A 17,066-nucleotide genomic window follows, 5' to 3' on the forward strand; every position below is an offset into this window, starting at 1 on the left:
TGACCCCAAGGTCTCATTCCGCCTGGCCCATAGCTGGATGTTCTGGACTAAAGTTTGTTATGTTGTCTGTTAACCAAAGTTGGCTTAAACTTTGGTTAATAGCTGAAGATATCTTCCTGCCTTTTTATCTTGTGTAAACACTATTAATCCCAAGAGCTGCCTTTTGCTAACCTTCGTGGACACCTGCAGGGTATGTGGATTTAATGTGTAACCACCATCCCTCTGGCTTCTAAGCTAGCCTCTGGCATTTCCAACAGCAACATTTACCTTAAATACTCTGGCTTGAGACCCAATGGGGTTGCATCCAATGCTAGTCCTACTTGGAGTAGACCCATATAAATTAAAGGCACAAATAACGTTGGCCCGTTCATTCCAATGAGTCTACTCATGAATAGAACTTGGTTGACCACAACCATTGCCTGTCTGTATACCCTCTTGAGTATAGGTTCTATGAAATTGTCGTGTGTGAGCTTAGGGTTCTCTGCCCCCCCCCCCCGTTGCCATAATGTCACTCAGCAAAACAGATGCCTGGATAGGAGGCAATTTGTATCCCCATCAGGGCACTGGCTTCTACCCAATCCAGTGCTATGCCTAATTTAATCCCTCCCCACGTTTAACGCTAATGCCAAAATCACTAGGGTCTTGGAGGGCTGGATCATGCCCCTGAACTGAGAGTTAGCCACTGCTGCCCTAGAGTTGAAAGCTACAGTCTAACCTAAGGTAAAGGTAAAGGGACCCCTGACCCTTTGGACCTAAGGGGTTGCAGTGCTCATCTCGCTTTACTGGCCAAGGGAGCCAGCATACAGCTTCCGGGTCATGTGGCCAGCATGACTAAGCTGCTTCTGGTGAACCAGAGCAGTGCATGGAAACACCGCTTACCTTCCCGCCGGAGCGGTACCTATTTATCTACTTGCACTTTGACGTGCTTTCAAACTGCTAGGTTGGCAGGAGCAGGGACTGAGCAATGGGAGCTCACCCCGTCGGGGGGATTCGAACCGCCGACCTTCTGATCGGCAAGCCCTAGGCTCTGCGGTTTAACCCACAGCGCCACTTGCGTCCCACACAGTCTAACCTCTTGATTTGAAAAGGGCCAGTGAAAATTCCTCAGCTGTCCTTGGGTTACAGGTTACTTAGATTCTGGGGATCCGGGATGAAAATTGTGCTTTGGAACTGGCACTCCCTGATTGCTTGCTTCTGCCCCCATAACAATTTTTATTTTAAAATCCTCACCCACATTCTTGCTGACGCACACCCCATATTGCTGGCTCTAACACTGCAACATTCTCTTTTCTTAGATCCTTGGGAAGCATTGGACATTTTACACAATTGTCCAGAATGCTGGAGAAAACCATGGCAAGCTTCGGCAAGAAGCTGATCCGGCAGCGCACAGTGGACCTCAGCTCTGATGAGACCCAGTTAGCTCGTTGCCTCTCCACCCTGGACCTGATAGCTCTTGGTGTGGGCAGCACCCTTGGGGCTGGTGTCTACGTTTTGTCCGGGGAGGTGGCCGTGGACGACGCAGGCCCTTCCATCGTGCTCTGCTTCTTCATAGCGGCTGTCTCATCAGTGTTAGCTGGTCTGTGCTACGCAGAGTTTGGAGCCCGAGTGCCCAAGGCTGGCTCTGCCTACCTCTACAGCTATGTCACAGTTGGGGAGATCTGGGCCTTCACCACAGGATGGAACCTCATTCTCTCCTATATGATAGGTATGTGACGTTCGGCTCAGAGTCAAGGAGGTGACTTTGAATGAGTAGACAAGAATGATTTCACCCTGAGATCAGGTGCAAAGAAACAGGTTTGCCTGCAGCAATGCATCAAAGAAGCACCCTTCTCAGCGCCCAAACCCCTCAGGAGTAGGGGGCCACCTAGGCTTACATACTCATTACTTACAGATTCAAATAGCATAACAGTTCAGTCACGGTTGAGAAATAATTTTATGCATAGTTTATTTAAAATATTTTGGGGGCCGTTTCCCCCCGACTGAACTATATCCAAAAGAATTTTACTAAAAATTACTAAAATATAGAGAGGAGGGATACAGTTCAGAAGGAATTAATATCAAAACAGCAGCACAGAATTAAAACTACTAAACAGCCGGGAGGTTTAATTTGCCTCCTTAATGATGTTGTGGCTCCTTTACTACTCAGAGAGGGGTGATTCTCAAATGAAGCTTCAATTTAAAAAAAGCCACTGTCCGGTCACTACCCATCTAACCTTACCTAATAGAGACACCTGGTAGAGAACCTTCTCAGTAGGCATTGCTTCCTGGCCAACAGTTACTATCAGCAGCCTCCTGAACCAACTTAACTTTCTTCAAAGGCAGCCCTGCAATACAGTGTATTGTAGTAGTCTAATCTGAAGTTTACCAAACAAGAATAACAGTGGCCAGGCGATCTCTATCCAGAGAGGACAAGTAGCATTTTGCTTTCTTCTGGAACAAGTGGCTCATCTTGATGATGTGAGGTGTTCTCCCATATTCATCTTGGGCATCTCTCTGTGGTGTGCTGAGGCCCATTCACTCTGTATGTGGCTGGAAGCGGCTGAGGTTGTGTTTGTTAATGAAGGGCTCTCCTTTTGGTTTCCAGGGACAGCAAGCGTCGCTCGTGCCTGGAGCTCAACCTTTGACAACATCATTGGCGGCCACATCTCTAATTTCTTCCACAATCATACTGCCCTGCATGTGGAGAATGTGCTGGCTAAATATCCTGACTTCTTTGCTCTCTTTCTGGTTTTGCTGCTTACAGGTGAGGCAATCTCTACAGCGGTAAGCCCCTTCTTCCCTGGCAATAATCATAGAATTGTAGAGTTGGGGGGGGCATGAGGACCATCGAGCTCAACCCTCTGCAATGTGGGAATCTCAACTAGATCACACATGACAGATGGCCATCCAACCTCGACTGCTTATAAACATCTAAGGAAGGAGAGTCACCACCTCCCAAGGGAGTCTGTTACACTGTTGAACAACTCTCGCTGTCAGCAAGTTCTTCCTGATGTTTAGTCGGAATCTCTTTTCTTGTAACTTGAAGCCATTGGTTCAAGTGCTATCCACCAGAGCAGGAGAAAACAAACTTGCTCCATCTTCCAGGTTACAGCCCCCCTCCTCCAGTAACTTACTTGTCTTACCTCCAAAGAAGAATGAAAGAGGGAGAGAGCCTCAACAGATCTTAAATCAATGCAGAGGTGGAATCAGGGTTCTCCTGAAATATACCAATGACAGACTGTTTATGGAGCGCTGTAGTTCGGAGCCCCATGAATAGGTTCTTCTGCCCTAGAACATGTTGTGAAGGTGATCATAATCGTTAACCCAGCAAGCCTGGAGGCCTGCTCCCAAGAGACTTGGCATAAATCTGTGCCCTCTTCTGTCACTCTCTTTCAGGTTTGCTGTCGTTTGGTGTGAGTGAATCTGCCCTAGTGAACAAAATCTTCACAGCTATCAACTTACTGGTCCTGAGCTTTGTCGTCATTGCTGGCTTTGTGAAGGGAGATGTCAAGAACTGGACCTTATCCAAGGAAGATTATCAGAACCACACATGGAAACACGAGGCTGGAAGCAGGTAAGGGCCCTTCTCCCCTTGCATAACATCTGCCTGACCTTCTCCCCAAGCTTCTGTTAAGTTTAGGATGGGAGGCAGCAGCCTGTCCTGCTCTGTGGAGAATAGTATCTGGGTGCAGGTGGCTCCCAGTTTTTATTATGGTGCTGTGCAGCACATGGTTTTAGGGCAATGTGACTGGTTTCCCCTCTCTGGGCACTTAGCAGGCACCAAGCGGAGAGGGCATCCAGTAAGCACTTGTCCCACTATAGGAAGGAGGCCTGAGGACTCTGACAGGGTCCTAGAGTCCTCCTGCCTCCTTCCCTTAGCCTAGTTAGTGCTTTTTCCAGCTTTGGGAAGGAGGTAGGAAGGCTTTAGGACCCTGTCAAAGCCCTTGCACTTTCTTCCTAAAACCCGACAGTGCAACAGTGGGGGCACCAAATTTTGGCCTAGCTCAGGGCGCCATAGTACCAGAGTCCATCCCTGGCTAAAGCAGGGGTGAAGAGGAAAGGAAGCAGAGAGGAGCCAGTTTGGAGAGGCCCTGATATGGTTCATGGATCAGCTGTTCTAGGGGGAGATTTAATTCATCAAGTATACATATTCCTGAGTGGCCCATCAGGAGGTTGTTCTCCTACGTTTTGGCTTCCTTGAATGTTGCTGAAGTACATCTTTCTTTCTCTTGCAGCATTGGGCGCTTTGGCAGTGGTGGCTTCTTTCCCTTTGGCTTCGAGGGGGTCCTCTCTGGGGCTGCCACGTGCTTCTATGCCTTTGTTGGATTTGACTGCATTGCAACCACAGGTAGAGTATCTGCATTTGAGGGGTGTGGCGAATAGGTGAGAAATTCCCTTCTGTATTTCCACATACCCTGGAGCACAGGCAGGTGTGCAATCAAGAGAGAGGGAAATGTCACGCTCAGCAACTGGGGGTGAGCTGCGTGCATCAACAGGGCCCTCTGGCATCTCTGCTCTTCTCCCAGGGCAAGGCTGAGCTGCTGTTCTGTACTGTGCTTTCAGCAGGAAGTTTCTGCTTGTGATCTGGGGAAATAAGTCATTAGCAATGCAACTCCGTGCAACAGTGCACTGCCTTACCTGGAAGTTCCCAAGACCCACTTCACATGAGATAGTTCTCCTGCCTAGAGATGTTCTTTGCCTGAGTAGTAGATTTGCAGGGCAAGTAAACAACCCCTGCACTGTGCAGATTCACATATTTGAAGCAATGTGGTGTGGTGTGAATTGTGTGTGCAGGGTGGGGGTCCAAGGCTGTGCCTGTCTTGGGTATAGTAAATGAGAGAGGAATTTGCTGGAATCTCATCTGAGTTGTTCTGTTCAGTCTGCATTTTAATGTGAGCCTAACTCATTCAAACAAGTTACATAAATCAAAACACAGCTGCCTTTTCTGAATTTTGGTGGCAAAATTCTCCAGCAAAAAAAAAGGGAGGGGGAGTGCATATTAAGAGGAATTGCAGAGATGCAGTCATCAGGGCAAAACTGTGCACACAAAAAACATATATATGGGGACGAACGCGCATGAGAAATGTCGTGGTGACTTTAAGAAACAAGCACAAAATAATGTGGAAATGGGACAAACTGAATTTAAGATTAAGAGGTGCGAGAAACCGAAGTTGATAGTTTTCTTCTGTCTCGACCCCTTTCTCCAGGTGAGGAAGCCCGGAACCCGCAGCGCGCCATGCCCATCGGCATCATCGCCTCACTCCTGATCTGCTTTGTGGCTTACTTTGGGGTTTCTGCTTCCTTGACCTTGATGGTGCCTTACTACTTGGTGAACAAGGAGAGCCCCCTGCCTGATGCCTTCAAGGCTGTGGGGTGGGAGCCAGCCCGCTACGTCGTAGCTATTGGCTCACTCTGTGCCCTCTCCACCAGGTAAGGGATAAGGAAAAGCAGCATGCACTGAATTTTCTACTGCTGTTACATAGGAAATGTGAAGAGCTGTGTTAGCTCCAGTGTCTGATCCTCATAGTATTGCATATGTGAACCCAGGATTATTATTATTATTATTATTAATAATAATAATAATAATAATAATAATAATAATAATAATAACAATAATAATGAATTAATTAAATTTGTATACTGCCCTTCATTCATAGATCTCAGGGCAGTTCATGACATAAAAATACATAATAAAAATAAGTACGAACAAACAAAGAATCCCCGCTCCCACAACACATTTTAAAAGGGCATCAGATGTCAATCAGCCAAAGCCCTGGTTAAAGAGGAACGTTTTCGCCTGACGCTTAAAGGTGTATAATGAAGGCGCCAGCTGAACCTCCCTGGGGAGAGCATTCCACAGAGGGGGAGCCGCTGCAGAAAAGGCCCGTTCTTGAGTTGCCACCCTCTGGACCTCTTGTGGAAGAGGCACACGAGGAAAGGCATCAACTGATCTTCTCAGGGTCCAGGCTGGTTTGTAACAAGAGAGGCGGTCCTTGAGGTATTGCAAGTCTGAGTCGTTTAAGACTTTCCAGGTCAAAACTTGAATTGGGCCCAGAAGCTAATTGGCAGCCAGTGCAGTTGGGCCAGGATCAGCATAATATACTCAAATCATATTTCCCTGGTGAGCAATCCTGGCTACCAAATTCTGCACCAGCTGAATTTCCAAACCATCTTCAGATTCAGCTCTGCATACAATGCGTTTCAGTAATCTAACTTAGAGGTAACCAGAGCACAGACAACAGAAGTTAGGCTCTCCTTGTCCAGATAGGGGTATAGCTGGGCCACTAGCTGAAGCTGATGGAAGGCACTCAACACCACCAAGGCCACCTGAGCCTCAAAGGACAGCAATGGGTCCAGAAGCACCCCACAAGCTGTGTAACTACTCCTTAAAAAGAAGTGTAACCCCATCAAGAGCAGGCAGGATCCCAGCCATCTGGTCTAGGGAACTATCCACTAACAGTATCTCAGTCATATCTGGATTGAGCTTCAGTTTATTGGCTCTCATCCAGTCCGTTACCAAGGCAAGACAATGGTCCAGCACTTCCACTGCCTCACCTGCAAATAATAGCCTTTGCCAGCCCTACCTGAAGAGCCCAGGGACTGAACCCAGGACCTTCTTCATGCACATTGTGTACTCTGTGGCATCCCTATTCCCTTCATCTGCCACAGTTTTCCTCTTAGTTTAGTTGGTTTCAGCATTTAAATCCTACTATCCTACTGTTGGAAGAGTAGCTAACAAACAGAAGCTTGCCCAGTGGAGAAAATGCCAAAGAGCTGTAATCTATAAAACAAATAAAAGAGCAGATAAGATAAATCAAATCATCAGTGATACTTTAAAAGACCAGCTCTGGTTTTAAAGCAGGCAACACAAGGAGTCAAAAGGCTATTAAATGCCATTAAAGACTCAAGTGAAGTGGGCACACTTTGCCTAGTAGCCTCAAGGGTCGTACCAAAGTGTGAGGCAAACGTGTCTCAGGATAGAGTTCCCTGAGCATGGGCGCAACTACAGAGAAAGCCCTTGCCCCAGTAGCTGCTTACCTGTCAAGCGTAGGTCAGCAATCAAAGCAAAACACAGTGTCAGTGAAGTTAACTCTTTATTCAAGAAACCAAAATGGTGCAGACCTAGTGATCCTGGTAGGTCTTGGTAGGTCTTGCTCCAACAAGGCAGTTGCAAGGACTGAAGGTCCCCGCTATCTCCCAACACTTCCTAAGGCTCCTCCTCTCCAGGTTCTTTCCAAAGCAATTGGAAACTTCACCTGTGCACACCCCTCCTCTGCTTTGCCCTCTTCATTTCATTGCGTGTTCTAGGAGACCAGAGGGTAGAGGAGCTGGTCGCAGCAGGACTGCTCCCTCTAGCTTCCACTTCCACCTCAGAGTCTGAACTGCCCCCTGCCTGTTCCTGCTCACTAAACTCTGTTACCCCTTCAGCTTCTGACACCTCCTTCTGCCAGTCTGCTCCCTCTTTTCCCTCTGGCCAGCACCATCATCCCACCACCAGTTTCTGGGCTCGCCGTTGGGTGTACCTCAGCTGGAGCCTCCCACCACTCTGCATCCAGCCAATCCATGCATTATCTAAGCTTGGGACATAGCTGCCTCCATCCTGGAAGATGGTATGGTGGATGTGGGAGTAGACAGTGTTTTCGACACCTTGGGCTTCAGGCTCCTTAAGTCAGGCCATCAACTTGATTTGAACCCAGAAGCAGACCATGAGGGTGACTTGTGCTAAGGTGGCCACAGGCTCCGTTCATGAGCTGTTGGCCATCTGCGTTCTCTTCGTATGGAAGTTCTCAGATATGCCCAGGTCTTGATTTTATGTCTCTTCCTGCCCAATGCAGCTTGCTTGGTTCCATATTCCCAATGCCACGGGTGATCTATGCCATGGCTGAAGATGGACTACTCTTCAGGTTTCTGTACCGGGTCCACAGCCGAACCAAGACTCCCTTAGTGGCTACTGTTGTGTCAGGCATCATTTCTGGTATGGATCTCTTAGTGGGTCTTTGTCCTTTCGCCCTCTACACTTCCATCACCATTACCGCTCCTAGTGGTGCAGCAATAAAATTACTAGCAAATTTGAAAAGCTAAGCAGAGTCTAGTATAGTTTCAAGTTGGATGGGGGACTAAGTGTTGATATACTTGCAGTGCAGGGGATTGGACTACATGACACTTGGGGTCCCTTACAACTCTATGATTCTATCCAGTGTGGCGTAATGTTTAGAATGTTGGACTATGACCTGGAAGAGCAGGGTTAGAATCGCCATCCAGCCATGAAGCTCCCTGGGTGACGTTGAGCCAGTCAACATCTCTTAGCCTAATCTACCTCAAAGGTTTGTTGTGAGGATGAAATGGGGAGGAAGCATGAACCATGTACACCACCTTGAGATCCTTGGAATATAAAGGTGGTATATAAATGTAGTAAATAAATAAGTAAGCCAGCCCATGAGTCATGTGGGGCTATTATCTTGCAGGTCTAATGGCATTTCTCTTTGAGCTGAAGGACCTGGTTAACCTCATGTCCATTGGCACTCTGCTGGCGTACTCCTTGGTTGCTGTTTGTGTTCTCATCCTCAGGTGGGTATTTCTTGGAGTGAGCAGCACTCCACACAGAGTTCTCCAAGCCATGTCTAGGCCTGGTGGATGCCCCTTTGCAGAAGGACTGACAGGGAATTACAGTTTCCTTTTACTTAACTCTTCTTCCTTTGCTGATAGATACCAGCCTGACCTGTTCGCTCCCTCCAAAGACTTGGAAATGCTTGAGATGAATGGAAGCGAAGAAGAGAAGGTGGTGATTAATCTCTCTCTCCGTGATGGCCATGTGGCCCTGAAAGACAAGTTCACCTGGAGGCGCCTTTTCTGCCCTTCCGGAGATGTTCCAACTTCCATCTCAGGGCGCATTGTCTACATCAGCAGCACAGTTGTCTGTAAGTGCTGGCATGTGCGGGGTCTAAACTGTGCACCTGGACGGGCAAAGCCGGAGTGCACCACAGGGGTGATGCTGAGCCCCTGCTGCTTCCCAAGGCAGAGCTCCGGTTTGGCTGTGGAGATGGATGTGGGTGGGTGGGTGGGTTAGCTCAAAGCGTATGTGCTGCATGTTCTGACTCCGATATTTCCAGTTAAAACAGGAATGAGGAACCTGTGGCCCACCTATTGTTGGTGGCTAGAGCCGTGATTCTCAAAGGGTGTGGTATGCCACACTGATAGGATAGGAGAGGATAGCAAGTGTGGTGGGAAGATTCAAGGACAACCAACATTATATTAAGTGTGCATGCACACGAAAGCTCATACCAAGAACTAACTTAGTTGGTCTTTAAGGTGCTACTGCAAGGAATTTTTTTTGTTTTGAATATGTTCCTATGTAGCTGAATTGTTTTCTACTTTCTGGATGTCCCATATTATAAAGCAGTTCTAAATCAAGTCCTGCTGGGAGTTGTTTCTTTTTGTTTTCCAATTTATCAATAAAAAATTCAGTGTGATGCAAGCAAATTTTTATTCTGAAATTGTGGCCCAGAGGAAAAGGTTTGCGAACCAGTAGATTAGAGTTTAGGCAAGGACAAGGGAGAGCAGGGGCCAGATCCCCAGTAACCCGGGACCAGTCGCTGCCTCTCAGCCCTGGGTTGTGGTGAGAGTAAAATGGAGGGGGCACAACTATGTGTGTCACCTTGAGCTCCTTGGAGGAAAGGTGGGCTACAAATTGAATGAATGAATGAATGAATGAGCCTTCCATCTTCTCTGGCCCCCAACCATGCGATTTGGGGCTGATGTGAGTTGGTGTCCAGCTTCTAGAGGTCTCTGCTTTGAGGTAAAAGATTCTCAGGTGGAACGATGGGGCAGTTTTCAGCTCTATAAACCTGGCTTTTGGTGCTCTTGTCTTGCAGCTCTGATGATCACCACTCTCTGTGGCATCTTGGCACAACAGTCGGCAGCTCTCATGCAATGCAGCATTGGCTGGGTCGTTGCCTGTGTGGTTCTCCTGGTTGTTTCACTCATTGGCACCATCATCATCTGGAGGCAGCCAGAGAGCAAGACACGCCTCACTTTCAAAGTAAGAGTTCTGGCCAAAGGGCTGCCTTTGCTTATGGGATTTTGGGGCACTTGCATGTGGCAGAGCTGGATTACCTCAAGCTGGCACATCAGCGCTTGCCAAACAATCTTCTGCCATTGCTGGATCTTTTGGGGGAGAGATAAGCCATCACATCTTTCTCCCATTTCAGTGTGTGTGTGTGTGTGTGTGTGTGTGTGTGTTTTTACTTCGTCTTTCCCTCCTGGACATGATTGCTTGATGGGTCATCTCTCTCTCCCTCTAAAGTTTGGGAGTATTGTGCCCTCTACACTGCACTTAAGACTTTAGTTCAGCTTGCTTTACAGGACCCCTCTGGTTCTTGCTGGCCTTTGGCTAGGGTTAGGGGGAAGGTGATAGGGCTCAAGATGTCCCTTCCTTCAGGAAGTGTTATGTTCCTGCCTGCAGGAATAGACTAGGACTTTCTGTTCATTGTTAAATTACTGGAGATGGAAGGGCAGTCCCAGAGATCCATTGGATGATCCTTTGTTTGTTCCCTTCAAACCTTGAACTCTGATGGAGGAAGTGGGGGGGGGGATTCCCAAGTACAGTACATTTGCATCTTACATGCAATTAACTTGTGTGATTTCAACCTTGTGTGGTTGAAGTCCACAAATTAATTTCACACAAGTTGGACAGTTTAAACGCTCCTTTGCACTGGGCTTTCTGATGCAAAAAGAGCTTTTAAGCTCCCAGACTTGCTCACCAGGCTCTGGGAGGTTTTAAAGAACTCGTGGGAACTTGGACGGTCCAGTGAGGTCTTGTGAGAGCAGCCCAGAGCTTTAAAAACTCTCTGTCTTGTTTAGAAGATAAGGATGGTCATGCAGGGGCAGTTCAGGTGTATGCGTTTCTGCAGATATGTGCCATCCCCAGAACGTAAACGCCACACAAGGCACAATTGTACTGTAGTATAGGGGGAAATGAAGAATTTGCAATCTGCTCTAGGGGAACTGAGTGACATCCCTTCTGCAATAGCATCTGTTATGAGAATCCTCTTCTTCCAATTGTGTAAAAAGCAATTATTTCCTCAACCTACCCCAGCAACTGCAACTATCCCTAGGGATAACTGCTACTTGTTGTAGGTACCTGTTGACCTGTATCTATGATATCACTCATGGCTTAGCATCACAACCTGCCCCCTCTATGCCAATGAAATTTTGCAAGTAACGTTCTTCTACTTCCCCACAGCTCCCATCAATGCAATCTACTTGGATGCAGTCTTCCAGTTGAGTGCTCAGCCACTGTTAATTTAAAAGCAGCACCAGCCTCCTGCTTCATTCTGTAAAAGAGCAAGACAACAGTCTCCTTCTGCACAGCCTCACTATTTCAGGAACATGATGGAACTGATGGGAGGAAAGGATTTTCAGGAGAGGATCTTTGTAAAATATTGAGAAAGCCATTCTTTCCCCATGCTGCTTCTCCCCTCCCCTTAAATACAATTACTTGGAGACTGGAAATTTGTACTGGAGGCACAATATAGGGGTTGGTCTAAGACTGTGCTTCACCAGCCCCTGCTTTTAGGCCCCCCCCCCCCCACTGCCTGGAGAGGCGCGATTGAAGACCCGGCTAAGCTTTAATCCTAATGGAAATTGTGGGTGGTAGCTAGTTTTTCGCAAAAGGCAAGGTGTTTTGCATCCTCTTGCATTGGGCCTGTTTGTTTTTTTCAGGTCCCTGGCCTGCCACTGCTTCCCCTCTTCAGTATCTTGGTGAATATCTATCTCATGATGAAGCTGGATGCAGGTACCTGGGCCCGTTTTGCTGTCTGGATGGCAATAGGTAAGGAGCCACCCTGTCTGTGAAAGCTACCATAACAGGAAACAGTCCCAATCTCACTTGGTGGTCCATTGCTTGGTTGGGGAAGGCTGGCTGTGGATGCTTTGTGACCATTGGGCTCCATTTCTCTTCTAGGCTTTGCCATCTATTTTGGATATGGGATCCGCCACAGTGTACAAGGACAAGTCACTCCACAGTCTCAGATAGTGGCAAGCAAACCTCTCCAGCGGGCACCCTCCGACCTGAGCCAAGATAGAGATATCTGAGAAGAGGATCTGGTTCTTCCCTTGTCCCCACCTCCTACCCACCACAGGTCCCCTTGAGCTCCACCTGCCTCCTATGCCACCCTAGGACAAGCAGGTGACAAGCTCTGGGGCAAATGGTCTCTCCAGCATGCTGTAGTATATCCAAGTCAACCGTGTCATCCTGTAGAGCAGGTGGGGAGAGGAAGCACCAGCAGGAAGTGGGGCAGACTCAAGGGAGAGCTGATTCTTCTGCTCTTGGGGGAAAGACAACCCTGGAGCAAAGAAGTTGCCCCTCCCTTCATGTCTGTGTTTATTCTCTTTGGGCCGTGTTGGCAAGAGGTTGCCTTTCTCACATGTAGATGTTTGTGAAAGTGTCAGCTTGTCTGCAGTCCAAAAACATGTCTCTAGACCCTGAAGCTATAAGTATTTGTTGCTGTCCTGTTCATTGTTTGTATAACGTCAAAACATTGATGTTTTGTACGATTAAAACTCCAAAGGACCATTTTTTAAAAAATTAAAATGTTTTTTTTTTTTTGTTATGTTGGTCATACTTCATGTCAATTTACTTTCTTCTTAAACTCTCTTTCAACACACCTAAAAGCTAAAATACATGGCTCCATAAAACACACAATTATTCTGGGGCTTCTGGCAATCTGGTCTTGGGCCATTCAGTAGTCCAATGTGATGGTGCGGCAGAAGCACTTGAATATATTTTGTTCCACTGCAAAGGAACATCTTTCCTTTTGCCAACTGCTTTACCCAGGCTTACTTCTTAGCCAGAGGCCACACTGGTAAAGCAAACTTGGTGTTGCTTTACAAGCAGAATAAACCACCCTCCCTTCCACTAGCACAAGTCAAACATTCTGCAGCACGAGGCAACGGCCTGTTTCTTGATACTATAGCACTTTTAAATGATGGTGCATTGCATGGGATTACAAATAACAAGGCATAATTGAAATCTTTTCCTGCAATTTTCCTGCTCTTCACTCAGCACTTTCACATTTTTGCAACCCGTATGCATTTACTATTTTATTGGGGGCGCTGGAATAATTCTACTTGTCATAAGGATGGGAAACATTTCTGCACTGAAGTTCACCTTATGAAGCCTGATTCCGAATCTCTCTCACTTTGCACTGTCAAACACTTTCAAGCTTGTTTTGTGGGGTAGCAGCTCCCCCTGCCCCCTCCAGCTATTCCAATGATTCAAAGGCTGAATCAAGTGCAAAGAACAGGATACAAGTGCTCTGATTCAGGATGAGCCTGAATGGAAGACTAGTGCAGGTCTGTGGCGTAGCTCGGCCTGCATTCATGTACCTTCGCCTCCGTCAGCTGGACCAAGGTAGACTCTTTCGTTTTGTGGGCAAGTTGATAAAAATACAAGTTAAAAGATTAAGGTAAGATACAACATTAAAACAATTAGGGAGCAATCTCTACATAGGAGGAGAAAGGAAAAAGAAAAAGGGGGAGGGAATCAAACTGATTCTGAGCCAAAGGCCAGGTGGAACAACTCTGTCTTACAGGTCCTGCAGAAAGAGATCATATCCCATAGGGCCCTGGTCTCAAGAGACAGAGCATTCCACCAGGCCGGAGCCAGTGTTGAAAAGGCCCTGGCTCTGGTTGAGGCTAATCTAACTTCCTTAGGGCCTGGGACCTCTAGAGTGTTGCTATTTATGGACCTTGAGGCTCTCCGTGGGGCATACCGGGAGAGGTGGTCCCGTAAATACGAGGGCCCTAGGCCGTGAAGGGCTTTAAAAGTCAAAACCAGCACCTTAAATCTGACCCTGTACTGCACCGGGAGCCAGTGTAGCTGGAACAGCACTGGGTGAATATGCTCCCATGGCAGAGACCCTGTGAGGAGCCTCGCTGCAGCATTCTGCACCCGCTGGAGTTTCTGGGACAGCTTCAAGGGCAGCCCCACGTAGAGCGAATTACAGTAGTCAAGCCTAGAGGTGACCTCCATGGATCACTGTGGCCAGGTCGGGGCGGGAAAGGTAAGGGACCAACTGCTTGATGCGGTGAAGGTCGAAAAATGTTGCCTTGACTGTTGCTGTAACCTGCGCCTCCATGGAAAGGGAGGCGTCAAGGATTACACCCAGACTCTTAACGGAAGGCAATGGCACTAACTGGGCCCCCGCAAGAGAAGGGAGTTAGTCCCTCATCCCCATACCATCCCAACCCAGCCAGAGGACCTCTGTCTTTGAAGGATTTAGTTTCAATTGGTTCCCACGAAACCATCCAGCCACAGCTTCCAAGCATCTGGTCAGTGTGTCCGGGGCCGAGTCGATGTGGTCATCCATCAGCAGATAGAGCTGAGTGTCATCAGCATATTGGTGACAGCCCAGCCCAAAGCTCCGGATAATCTGGGCAAGGGGGGCGCATAAAGATGTTAAAAAGCATCGGGGAGAGTATTGCGCCCTGCGGCACTCCACACACCAAGGAGTGGCACGACGACAACTCCCTCCCTAGTGCCACCCTCTGTCCCCGACCAGAGATCAAAAGAGCACAGCCATTTATGGGCTATGCCCTGTATCCCCACATCGACGAGGCGGTGGTCCAAAAGATCTTGATCAACCATGTCAAAGGCTGCTGACAAATCTAAGAGAATCAGCAGTCCTGACCCGCCTCAGTCCAGTTTTCTGCGGAGATCATCTGTTAGGGCGACCAGAGCCGTCTTGGCCCCAAAACCAGGACGGAATCCAGACTGAAATGGATCTAAAGCCGATGTTTCCTCCAGAAACCTACCAAGCTGTTCAGCAACTGCTCTCTCAATTACCTTACCCAGATATGGGAGATTTGAAACTGGGTGGTAATTGGATAGATCTAAAGGATCTAGTGAAGTTTTCTTTAAAAGCGGACACACCATTGCTTCCTTCAGCTCCCTTGGGAATATCCCTGTGTCAAGGGACAAATTGATAATTTCAACCAGGGGAGTCCGTGCGATATCTGGGCACGCCCTAATCAGCCAAGACGGGCACGGATCGAGGAGGCAGGTGGTGGGCCTACCAGCTTGGAGGAGTCTATCCACATCAGCAGGGAGTATCCGATCGAAATGGTCCAACACTGGACCCGAAGACAGTTGAGGGGCCTCCAGTTCTGTCACTGTATCTAAATTGGCAGGGAGGTCATGGCAGAGCAACAGGACTTTCTCCACAAAAAAGCTCGCAAATGCCTCACAGCTGTGGGTCGAATTTGTGCTTAAATTTGGTTGTCCTCCTAAGGACGTTATTGACCTAATTATTCTAAAAAGTTGTGCTGGGTGAGAGCTAGCGGATGCAATGGAAGCTGCAAAGTAAGATTTCTTAGCAGCTTTCATAGCCATCTCATAAGCTTTCATAAGCGTCCTATAAGATGTTCTTGAGGCTCCATCACGAGTCCGTCGCCATACTCGCTCTAGCCGTCTGAGATCCCACTTCATTTTCCGGAGCTCCTCGGTAAACCAAGGGGCCCGGTTTCGACAGGGTCGCAGAGGGCGCTTAGGCGCAATCTCATTGATGGCTGCCAAGAACCAGTTATTCCAGTCCTCGACAAGGTCATCTATTGAGTCGCCAGGAGGAGCAGGGTCCCTCAAGGCCAGACGGAATCTATCAGGATGCATCAGTCTTCGCGGGCAAGCCCAAATATGCTCGCCACCCGAGCAGGGGAGGAGCGGGAAGTTGATCTTGGCTTTCAGAGTGTAGTGATCAGACCATGGCACTTCCACAGGGGGGAGCATGATACATCTATGCCAGCACCAAAGATCAAATGCAGCGTGTGGCCTGCTTGATGGGTCGGGCCCATAACAAACTGGGAGAGCCCCAGTGTTGCCATGGAAGTCACTACGTTCAGAGCCTGTGAGGAGGGGGCGGCATCGGCATGGACGTTGAAGTCTCCCAAAACCAATAGGTTTAGGAACTCCAAGGCCCAGCCTGCCGCCACCTCCAGCAGGTCTGACAGGGTGGCTGCCGGTGCACTAGGTGGTCGGTACACCAGCCAGACAGCCAAGTTCTCCTTGGTGCCCCACACGAGACCAACACATTCAATGCCGGAGATTGCCGGTGGTGGCAGAGCCCTGAAAAAGCAATCCTCCCGGATTAACAACGCTACTCCTCCCCCCCGACCCACAGTCCGCAATTGATGGAGGACAGAGAAACCTGGAGGTGTTATCTCATGTAGGGAGATTACTTCGCCTTCCCGTACCCAGGTCTCTGACACGCAAGCCAGGTCAATCCCCTGCGACACAAAAAAGTCACACATGGTGGCAGTTTTATTGCCTATGGACCTGGCATTGCACAACACCAATGATGGAGGTGGGTAATCCCTGCTCGCCCTACCCTCGTCCCTTGGGATGGGGCGTAGATTGGAAGGGGTTCGAGGATCACTGCATCTCAAAACCCTTCGCCGATAGTTATATCTAGCCCCACCGCCATTCTTCCCTAGCCCTTCAATAGTGGGAATCCCAGACCCCATACTAGCCTCCCCAATAGAGGGGTAAGATCTCCTCACTAACAAGTCACTCTCTGGGCCAGGACTCTTGGGTCAGAATGGTATGGGGAAGAGGTGAAAGTTCGATAGGGTAATTATCCCTAGAAGATAAAACCCAACCAACGGCACCCTGTTCCCATAGAGTCGAATGCATCTCTGCGATGTTACATTATCGATGCACACTTTAATATAGGAGAGTATGGCATCTGTGTATCTATGCAGATCTTTATGTTCAAACACGCTCCAATCAGTGCTCTCAAAACAATCCTGGAGCTGACTAAGAGCACCCTCTGGCCAAATTCTAACTGTTTTTATAACTGACTGAATTCTCCTGAGAGGGATGTACTTCGGACATAGAAAAACTGAAGAATGGTTGGATGAGCCTAAGTGGGGGAAGGGGATTGCCCTGTATGCCTGTTTCAAACTGGAATACACGAGATCTAGAATATTCTGTCCTCTAGTGGGAAATTTCACAAACTGTTCAAACTTAGGAAAAACCGTCTTTAGGCAGGCTTGACTGAAGTCCCCTGCCACAACAAGGGCGCCCTGTGGGT

General features: G+C 48.2%; 2 protein-coding genes across 5 annotated transcripts in view; one reads left to right on the forward strand and one right to left on the reverse strand.

Annotated features, from left to right (window-relative positions):
* Positions 1-12,586, forward strand: part of SLC7A3 (solute carrier family 7 member 3) — a 36,861-nt gene extending 24,275 nt beyond the window's left edge. For 3 of the 4 annotated variants that reach the window (XM_028715127.2, XM_028715125.2, XM_028715126.2), the window contains 12 exons: positions 1,296-1,705; positions 2,585-2,743; positions 3,376-3,553; positions 4,215-4,327; positions 5,187-5,409; positions 7,815-7,954; positions 8,445-8,547; positions 8,686-8,897; positions 9,852-10,018; positions 11,222-11,258; positions 11,701-11,809; positions 11,942-12,586. In XM_028715127.2, coding sequence (XP_028570960.2) covers positions 1,336-1,705; positions 2,585-2,743; positions 3,376-3,553; positions 4,215-4,327; positions 5,187-5,409; positions 7,815-7,954; positions 8,445-8,547; positions 8,686-8,897; positions 9,852-10,018; positions 11,222-11,258; positions 11,701-11,809; positions 11,942-12,062 — 1,932 coding nt within the window. In that variant the 5' untranslated portion in view covers positions 1,296-1,335 and the 3' untranslated portion in view covers positions 12,063-12,586. The remainder of the gene's footprint in view (positions 1-1,295; positions 1,706-2,584; positions 2,744-3,375; positions 3,554-4,214; positions 4,328-5,186; positions 5,410-7,814; positions 7,955-8,444; positions 8,548-8,685; positions 8,898-9,851; positions 10,019-11,221; positions 11,259-11,700; positions 11,810-11,941) is intronic. The other variant, XM_028715128.2, reaches the window with a different exon arrangement.
* Positions 12,587-15,717: 3,131 nt separating this feature from the next.
* Positions 15,718-16,497, reverse strand: LOC144326222 (uncharacterized). Its single transcript, XM_077922678.1, has one exon. The coding sequence runs from the start codon at positions 16,495-16,497 to the stop codon at positions 15,718-15,720; it is 780 nt and encodes a 259-aa protein (XP_077778804.1).
* Positions 16,498-17,066: the final 569 nt, after the last annotated feature.

Source organism: Podarcis muralis, chromosome Z (assembly GCF_964188315.1).
Source record: "Podarcis muralis chromosome Z, rPodMur119.hap1.1, whole genome shotgun sequence".
Lineage (NCBI taxonomy): Eukaryota > Metazoa > Chordata > Lepidosauria > Squamata > Lacertidae > Podarcis > Podarcis muralis.